Raw genomic sequence first — 10,206 nt, 5'->3', positions numbered from 1 at the left:
GGCAGCAGACAACGTTATCCTTGCGTACAAATAATTTAACACAAAGTTTAAGTTTAAGTGATTAATTTTAAACAAGTAGGAAATGTTGGAGAAATAATTTGAATAAAATATTAGGTACAAGGGCTAATATCCTACAAGGAAATAGATGAATCTATATCTTTTATTATGATTGAAAAATATACTCAAAGCTTGATTGAAACGAAAATAATCTTAAAAAAAATAATAAAAGTCACAAAAATTACAAAAAAAAAAATAAATAAATAAAGAAAAAACAAAAAAAAATGGGACCATTTACCACTACGTCCTCGCCGTGGTCCTGGGGTAAGCTGAACGTGGTAAACATAACATATATTAATAACTTGTGTTCGTGCAATAAATAGTGAGGTGATAAAAACATCAATGTGCGCTCGAACATGCCTATACACACACGCGTGTGCGTATGTTTCATCCACCTTTTCAAATTTAGAAAATTTGAAAACGGATTCATATTCAGCGCCATTTTAAACATTGTAACAAATGAGAATTGATAAATAAATTCAAGTTTTCGGATTTTCGTCTGTCATTTTGAATCCGCCATTTGGAATTTTGAAAATCTGATGATGGATTCGTAATCAGCGATCCCAAAAACACCCTAAATGAATGTTTCCTTTGTGATGAAAAAGTGTTATAATTCGAATTCTCCCTTTTGGCCGCCATATTGTGTCGGCCATTTTGTGTAGTAAAAATCTGCACACGGCATTTGTTAGCCCTTATTTTTTTACGAATTTTAAGCCTTTACTAGATTATTTTTATGGAAACCAATTTTGGGTAGGTGGGTTCATCGGTTGACGGAGAATGACCCATATATATATATTTATATACATATATGTATATTATACAGTAAAGTTTGAGAATATTTTTAGTTTTATTTTCAAGTGTATACTTCGATGTCTTTTTCAGTCATAAGCTTTTTCTCCACGAGGAATTTGCTAAATAACATAATTGGGTCTTGCTCGGATTGCACAGCTTTAATCTCTTCTCTAGTGCGATACGAATAACCAGGATCACTCATACTGTGTCCAAAATAACGATAAGTTATCATTTCCAGTACAATCGGGCCGTTTCTAAGTGCATAATCTCTGCTAAAGCGTACGGCTTCTCGTACATCCATGATCTTCATCCCATCAACCTATACGCGATGGGATATACATTTCGGGTGTAGGTATACATTGTAGCATAGATATTGGATGATGTAATAGACATTATCTTATCCAGTAGAGCGTTTTTGATTTTTTGTTTTTATAAATAATAGAACAGAGCTATAGAGCTATAGAATAGCGTTAAAGAGAGAGAGCATGCGAATTCATCATGTATGTGCATTTACTCTTATTCCTGGTACGAGGTCTCCGCGCGTATAAAGCTTAGTGTTGGCGGAATGTCGATGCACGGCCGTACCCATACCATATCTATTATTTTCGCAGATGTAGACTGCCGGAAGATTCCAGAGCTTCGCCATGTTCCAAGCTTCATAAATTTGACCCTGCGAAGCTGCACCGTCGCCATACAGCGTAAAGGATACGGCACCTGTCCCATTGTACTTGTGGGCCAAAGCTATACCGGTGCCGATAGGTACCTAATCGTAACAAGATAATAAAGTAATTAATAGACACTTGATGAGATTTAAACCATTTGAATAATAAAAGCCGAAAATATAATAAAAGTGAGAGTGCATTTACCTGTCCGCCGACGATACCGTCGCCACCGTAAAACCGTGGGGCATACATATGCATCGAGCCACCCTTACCCTTGGCCGGACCTGTCTTACGACCCATGAGTTCTGCCAAAACCGAGCGACTCGTGGCACCGAACACAACAGCGAAAGCGTGGCATCTGTATGATGCAATAACAGTATCTTGTTCAGCTAGAGCCATTTTCAAACCTACAGCTATAGCTTCCTAAGACATATTATAAATATCGCGTTTTTATTTGTCATTCACGATATGATATGTTGCACAATTATTGGTTCACATTGCACCATCTAGATTTTTCTCATCTACCTGACCAACGTATAAATGTAAGAAGCCATTAATGAGCCGCTCTCTGTATATCTCTGCAGCTCTGTTCTCCATCCGACGTATACAGTTCATTGTCTTCAGTGCATATGTAGCATCTTTTATATTTATTGCCGATTTCTGAAGCGGCCCTTTATCAAGCCGATACAAATCGAATTTCTGAAAAAACGTATTTCAGGTAAAAAGACAGAGACAGGAGAGAAAAAAGAAAAAAAAATCTGATAAAAATATCGTAGATACCGATTCTGCGACAGCTTCTTTGGTAACATTGCGATGTGATAATAAGTTGTGTCGTATCTTAATGCCACGACGTCCAAGTGATAATCCTAATTTTGCCCATATTGAATACATACTTATCGGATAATATCCAATCCTCGATGTTTGTAAAATAATTTTCTTAATGCTTTTCACTCAAAAGCTTTGACATCAATCTCCTCAAATCGACATTTATCGTTAACGCATTATCGTTCAATTTCCTACAGCACACATGACATTTTATCACGTATATACATCATATACATACTTTTCTTCCTGCTTTACAACATGGTGCCTTGTTACATATATTATTATTTGTGTAACATAAATAAAATTATTTATTTTATGAGTAATTTTATATATTTGAAAAAACTTGCGTGTTTTTCCAAGATAACTGATCCAATTAAATCACCAATATTATTGATTTACAATTATTGTTTGTATTCTCACATTTTCAATGCGATTTGATCAATCGCAAAATGACAATCGTATTATAAATACGTCAACGTTTGAACACATCCATGATGTATGCATGATCACAGATATGTGTCATCGTGTGTCGAAGCATATATTCGGGACGCGTGTTTTCTGTATGTAAAATGCTTTCGTCGAAACACAATCGCATCTACTTTTTATAAGCAGTTTTAATCATTTACTAACTTTATCATAAGAAACAAATTTAAAAAATAAGTTTGGAGCCAATCGCAAGAACTATATGCGTTTCTTATACAGCAGTATTATAATTATGGACAGTTTGATAAATCAGTGACTTTTTAAAAGGACTGTGTCGAAAAATAAGTCAAATTTGATTTTTAAAAAAGTAAAAAAAGTCACGTATATATTATAGATAAAAGTTCGATTGAGATTTATACTCGATATTGCACATCAAGCATGCATTTAATTATGGAGTGGGATCGATGTTTACTATATTTAGTTCTCGAAAAAAAATCTTGTAATTTCCACAAAAGCCTATTGCTTACGTCGTCAAAAGTTTCTTCCGTACCAATTAGAAACAGAGAACGGAAGTAACTGATAATTATTTGTAACGAAGTTATAGTTATAAGTTACTTTTTTGGTAATTTTACTGGTATATAAATACTTTTTCTTTGGTAACTGTAACGGTAACAAAGTTACTTAGGTTTTTTGATAACAAATTAATAATGAATTTTAATAAATTAATAATGAATTTTATTTTTTCGTTATTTTGCATACGATTGGACACAAATCACTCATAACGCTTCAAACTAATAGAAAGCCCTAGGCTTGTTTGCTGTGATTATGGTCATCGATTTTAAATAAATAACGGAAAAAAAACGAAAAATTAGTTTCTCAAGTGAGGGCCCTAACAAATTACTTTTTCTACTCGATAAAGAGTAACTGTAATTTAAACAAATATATATAATATAATAAGCCTCGAAAGAATCTATCAGTGAAAAATGTAAAAAAGCCTACATCAAAGCCTACATCAGCTATTCGGATGCACAAAAATTCTTTATTTTTCGTATGAATGTAACAAAATAAATATTGTAAAATATATACGTTTCAACCTTTTTTAATTCGGGTAACTAATTGTAACTTGTTACTCTTTTAAAAAGTAAACTTTCCATTCCCTGATTAGAAATTCTAATGAATTAAGGATGACATTGAAATTGTCCTAAAAAAGATGGAAAGAGTAAAGATATGCACAACGAAAAAATGTGCTAGCTAGTACTTATCGAACCAACAATAAATGTCCTGGTTACCTGCGCATGATTAAACAGTATAGTATTGCAATTTATTTTTTTTCTCTAGGATAATATACGGATTTTATTCATAAATCTCTTTTGGTGTGTGTGTGTGTGTGTGTGTGTGTGTGTGTGTGTGTGTTGCATATACGAAAGTTAAAAGTCTACGGTATTTTCTCTCAACGTTACGGACATGCTGATTATATTTATCAACATTCTAATATCGACAATTGTAGGAGCATTAGCGCAATTATACGATTAAATTAAATTCTAGATGAAATCGAATGCCAAGTTTCTCTGTCGAGGACGACGATGGCATTTTAACGGCATTTTCTTCGCGTGAAAAGGATATAGTGGTTTTTGCGTAAATGGATCCGAACGCGTCGCATAAAACTGGGAATCCTTCATAATATTTCGATGACTTTTCGAATCAACCAGGAAGGTGATTGCATCTCGCCACCATCGACGTGCGTCTCGTTTCCGTGTTTCACGTATTTGCATCGATGATAACTTTTCATCTCGAACAATGTGTCGACTGTGACGAGGACATGGTTGACGTTTATTCGTAGCTCGCAGCATCCAAGCATGTGTAGGCGCTGCTACGCGATCTATTTCGACCTATGCATTCGGAAATATAAATTATAAAGATAGTAGCTACTTGAAATGAGTCAACGTATCCCGATGTAATTAATGACTGCATTTAACAGAGAAGCAACTTTGCAACTTTTGTAATATGTTCTTTAATATGACTGATTTTGTTTTTAGTTATATTTATATCTTACTATAGATCCAAAAATATATAATAAGCCAAGCATGTTAAAGAATTTTACATCTGCAAAGCTGTTTTTTTTTTTTTTTTACTGAACGCAGTCAAAGCGAAATAGTAAACGTAAATTGTCATAAATCAATTGATCGCAAAAACAATAATTATGTCTTTATCTCATATACTTGTATGCATTAATGTATGCGTCATCGCCTTTTATATCAGATAGAGCTGGTATTTAATAAGTACTTATTGTTAGTATATACTTGATACATACTTTGATACGCTTGAAACCTCTGCGACTGATTTGTAACGTTTGACGTTTTGTCGCCGATGGTATTTCGGTTTTTTGCTTCGGATTTCGTTGTTTATCAGGATCACCAAATAGTCCTTTTGATTCTGCCACTTTGATCATGAAAAGCGAATCAAACTGCATCATTTCCTTCCGTTTTATCACAGCGATGAAACAGCCTGGATCCAACATATGTTCGTTTGTTTCGCCATAAATTTCATCGATAGTTCCCACTTCGAACAAATCGCTATCGGGGATCTAACGATATATTTAATTTTATAATTAAGTATTGATCGATTATTAAAGCGATAATTTGACGCGCTTATATTATACTTATGAGTGATCTTACAACAATATCAGTCGTATCCAACAACTTTTCATCTCCCTCGTCCTCTCGCTTGCACAAAAACATTTGTTCGTGTTGCATTTGCGATTGGTCCTCCCAATGTTCTCGCGATTGTTCCTGCCTATGCACATCAGTTTTAATCGACTTTGGAATCTTTCCGTCTTTGGATAATGTCTTTCTCTTTGGCTGTAAGGCAACCAAATATATATTATTTTTAGAAATTAAGTGAATACGGGCGTGAAAAAATATGTAATGTATTTAAAGATACTTTTAGGACGAATCATCGCCAATAATCATCTCCATAATAACGCATACATGTATAATTGTAATATTATATAATCATAATAAATTATAACGCGGTTAAGATGGACATTCTTAATAGCTTTAAAATTTAAAACTCATATACATCGTCCACTAGATAGAGGCTCATTAGTGTACGTCATCTTTATTAAAATTGTTTTATCGCTGAAGATAATTTAAAATAAGTCGAAACGTTTGAATATTTGATGTAATATATAAAGATGGATTATGTATTGATTAGATATAAATTAAACATATATATTTAAATTGTATACGCTGACAATAACTGCAGTGGCTTTTCTCTATTACTAATTTCATTTTAAATACTGTTGAGAGCCTGAAATTATTTCTTTTTGTTTTATAATCATATTTTATGATTAACGTAAAGACACGTTTTCCTGTTTACAATAAATAATTCAATTATGCAAATGCAGTCAATAATTGCACGTGCAATCGATTTAGATATAAGTATATCCTATAAAAAGTCCACTTACAAGATGCTCACGAATGTATTTTTCCATAGCTAATTGATTCGCATATTCGACAACTTGATGAATCATATCCGTAGTTTCGGATGGCAAGATTGTATGCACCTCGTATATTAGAAACTGTATATTTGGTCTAGTTAATGCATACTTGAGCGTGGAAAATTGTTCGGCCAGAAGAGCGCGGGGCTGTTTGATCCCACCCGCTGTATCGCTGGTTAACGATTCTAATAAATTAATGTCACCACCGCGAGCAACGGCAAGATCGACAATGTCCCGGACGCCGGTGTAGCTACACGGGGGAGTCGCCAAAACAACAGTCGCTCTTTCCAATTCTACGGACGATGGTGATGAAATGTATCTAAAGATAAAGAATAATGTTTTCGGCAAGCGGTAACAGTAATTGTGATAAATTCATAAAAGAGCCATTATATCTTACTTTTCGGAAAACATTGCGCATTGTTGCAAAGTGACGCCTAAATTCGTGAGGTATGCTTCGTACTCGCAACGACGATCTCCAACACCGAAAGCTAACAGTCTCCCGGCATCCTCGATGTCGGCCAAGAGTCCGGCCAAGTAACCCGTGTGACGAGGGGCGATCGAATGCGTGAGAACTACGGGACCACAAAGACGAGCAACACGTATCGCCTGCGCTAACGTAGCCGCTCCAAGACACAATGATCTTTCCTAAATAAATGTCTTTTATTATTAATTTATTTTTTAATCTCCCATCTTATGCTTATAGATATTCACTTTTATATTTTTATATGAAATATACAATATATAGAAATTCTTCTTTTCACTGGTAAAAAAATCTCTCTGAAATTATTCCACGTTTTGGAAGGCTTTTCGGTAAAATTTCAGCATTTCGGAAAAATTTCAGTTAACATACTGAAAAAAATCGTTGAGACTGAACTGATATTATTCTGAAATTTCTCCGAAATTTTTGCTGAAATTTTTCTGAAATTTTACTAAAAATGAATTTTTCAGATAAAAATCACTGAAATCAAACTGAAATTTTTCCGAAAAGTGTTTCAAAACCCAATCATAATACTTACAGTGATGGTACGTGTAACTAATTGTCTTTTTCACGTAGTTATTTTAGTTAAATGAGAATTAAATATTATATTTACCAAAAAGATGAATCGATGGTCGCGAACCAAATCTGATACGGCGAGTTTCTCTCGTGCCTTATCGTGCAAATTAATCATCTTGGGGCAAATTGGATCAAAGACATACTTGTTCTCATCGAGCTCTCCTGTTTCGGTATCATTACCGAGTTGAAGTTTTAGCTTTGACATATCCTTTATGAATTCGTTTTTACTCAACACTCTCATAGTATTGATCCATCCGGAAGCAATCGCGCCTTCATCGGTCCAACTTATTCCTTCCGCGATACGCAGATGCGACGGGAGAAGCTCGTCTAGATATACATGAATATACAATGTATAATATGCATTTTATAAATATATATACACACATAAAATGTACATGTGCGTGCGTGTGTGCATAAAATATTGACGCGCGCGATCAATAATGTTTTACAATTAAACAATCTCTATTTGGCGCACTACATTCTATTCGTAAGAACTTTTATGTAGATTAAAAATGAGAAATAACCGAGAATGAGGGCTGAATCGCTGATACGAAGACGTGAGATGCTTGCCGCTAAATGCGTTTTTGCTTTCAAAAGTGCATCTTCAATATCTTTTAATCCGACAGTCTGAAACAGCACACAAAATAGTATTGACTTAGCATACCCCCGTTGGTAGTGTTGAATAATTAAATTATAAATTGATACAAATATCAGCAAAATATTATTTCCATGGTACAATATTGTCGCATGTTTGAGCACCAATGTTGATTAATTTAATTTACTAGGAGCATCTGCAAGCGTAAATTATAGCATAAATAATGTCTTTTTTGTACAAATTTATAGAAAAAAAAAAAAAAAAAAAAACACCGAGATAAATAAGAAGACGAAAGATTAACACAAGGTTCTAAAAATTAATATAAAGAAATGGAAAGAAAGGAATTGCACAACGCAACGGTATACAAACCTCAAATACTTTCTCTCGAGTCTCGCATGCACTCCCACGTCGATGGGCAAATTTTCTTCCCTGCATATCGTACAATAGTAACCAGACTACTCGTTCTCGTTGTTTCAAAGCATTATTTGTATACCAAAAACCACCGTCCTCGAGTGTACGATTCAAGATATTTTTATCTGCAAAGTTTATAACGGAAGTTTGTGACTGTTGATGTCGCGGACTGTAACAATTTATAATATGCACATAGCATTTTCTTGGAAAGACAGCTTCATAGAAGCTTCTTCGCGTACGAAAAGAGATGAAAAAAAAAACTGTTTTCCATACGCTCTCACCACTCATTTGAAAACTATATCTCACATCTCAGAACGTCGTATACTAAGCCAAAAACGCGTCTCATTTCGGCCTCGTTGGCATAATTTGGCGAGGGTCGTGCATTTTGCAGAACTTTGGCCGCCAAAAGAATATCGTTGATACGCCAGCCCGGTTCGATGCGAGCTTCCGTCATCGAGCCGTCCGCGCCAGTTTCCGATATAGTATTCGAGGAACCGACGATATTCTTATTCTCGTCTCTTCTACCTTTCGGAAGATGCCCCTTTTCTCTGGGTGATCTGAATCCCCTAGGACGCCATTCCCAATCTTGCGAATTCTTGCGAGTAACGCGTCGTTTAGAATCCTCCATCCTTAAACAAAAGATCCCCGTATGGTTCTCTCTATCGAATTACATAATTGTGCCTGTAATATATCCTTAATTATATGCCTGTCTCGCATTTTCTCGCATTGCACGTATACAAGGCGGCTGTTGTAAATATATGTAGGTATGTATACTCTCCTAGTCTATAGATACTATCCTAATATAAGCGCAAAATATTTCTAGAATGTTATATGGATATTATTAAAAGAATTAAAATAAGTTACAATATTTCGAAAATACCATATTATATTTTTTAATATTACAAGAGTATTCTATAGAGATTATATGTCTACTATTGTATTATAATATCCTAGGTGTTATATATTTTAATATTCCTGAAATATTATTAAAATATTTATAAATATTAATTATTCTTAATTTAGTGCAATTTGAATTCACAATCTAGTAACGAAAAGTTCTTATCAGTTTATGCTGCATCTTGTGCTTAAAAAAACGCATTGATTTTCGCATGATTTTAAGTATATATCCAGTTCTATAATTGCGCGCCAAAATTTATTTTCAGTCTTTAAACGTATACTTATACTAAACAGTTGTAACAGTTTTACAAATTAAAGTAAATTTTGTTGTAATACTTTTTAATGTTTATACAATATTACAGTACTATTAAATAATGCTATTTCTAATAATCATGCAATATTATCAGGAGTGGACATATAACTTTCCATTAATATTTCGAGAATATTACTTAATATTATATAATTTTAGTACAATATTCTTAAAATGTTACATTTAATATTTTAAGAATATGTCTAAAATATTACTTAATATCAAATAATATTATACCCTTATAGGATAATTAGGAACAATTGCCAATTAGTAGGGGGCAACTTCCAGTAAAGCATTGCACATATCGATGCACATACGAAATCAATATTCGTTCGATATTGAATAAAAGATAAAAACAGAATGATTCTTGTGTCGACATATCTTGTGTCTCTGTTGGAAAAAGCTCGATAATGTCCGCGGCGTTTTCTATACCAATATATGTAGATTATTAACTTTATTATATCTTTTAGTTTAACTTACTTTTTTCAATTCTATATAATTATACCTATAAAGAATTAGAAAAGAATAGAGAATAAATTAAATCGAGATTAAAGTTTATCTACATTGGTAGAAATGGATGTTATTTACTTAAAATTACTAAACATATATATAAAGGGTGTCCCAAAATTAACGCAAGATTTGAATTTGCCGCCATTTGTGCAGTAAAGTGTTGGCAACCCC

General features: G+C 33.7%; 2 protein-coding genes across 2 annotated transcripts in view; both read right to left on the bottom strand.

The window, feature by feature from the left end:
• LOC108745562 (pyruvate dehydrogenase E1 component subunit alpha, somatic form, mitochondrial-like) overlaps positions 1 to 3,060 on the bottom strand; it is a 3,979-nt gene extending 919 nt beyond the window's left edge. Inside the window, exons 1-5 of the mRNA XM_018481781.1 lie at positions 2,292 to 3,060; positions 2,037 to 2,210; positions 1,716 to 1,934; positions 1,364 to 1,612; positions 923 to 1,168 (exon numbers count right to left, since the gene is read on the bottom strand). Coding sequence (XP_018337283.1) covers positions 923 to 1,168; positions 1,364 to 1,612; positions 1,716 to 1,934; positions 2,037 to 2,210; positions 2,292 to 2,402 — 999 coding nt within the window. The 5' untranslated portion in view covers positions 2,403 to 3,060. The remainder of the gene's footprint in view (positions 1 to 922; positions 1,169 to 1,363; positions 1,613 to 1,715; positions 1,935 to 2,036; positions 2,211 to 2,291) is intronic.
• A 1,104-nt stretch (positions 3,061 to 4,164) lies between these two features.
• Positions 4,165 to 8,972, bottom strand: LOC108745757 (putative methyltransferase NSUN7). The gene is made up of 9 exons (XM_018482094.1): positions 8,625 to 8,972; positions 8,277 to 8,443; positions 7,837 to 7,939; positions 7,350 to 7,639; positions 6,656 to 6,903; positions 6,226 to 6,577; positions 5,435 to 5,617; positions 5,071 to 5,343; positions 4,165 to 4,648 (listed from the first exon to the last, which is right to left on the bottom strand). The coding sequence occupies exons 1-9, from the start codon at positions 8,944 to 8,946 to the stop codon at positions 4,301 to 4,303; spliced, it is 2,286 nt and encodes a 761-aa protein (XP_018337596.1). The 5' UTR covers positions 8,947 to 8,972; the 3' UTR covers positions 4,165 to 4,300.
• Positions 8,973 to 10,206: the final 1,234 nt, after the last annotated feature.

Source organism: Trachymyrmex septentrionalis, unplaced genomic scaffold (assembly GCF_001594115.1).
Source record: "Trachymyrmex septentrionalis isolate Tsep2-gDNA-1 unplaced genomic scaffold, Tsep1.0 scaffold106, whole genome shotgun sequence".
Taxonomy (NCBI): domain Eukaryota; kingdom Metazoa; phylum Arthropoda; class Insecta; order Hymenoptera; family Formicidae; genus Trachymyrmex; species Trachymyrmex septentrionalis.
This window is presented reverse-complemented; position numbering and strand designations above follow the sequence as displayed.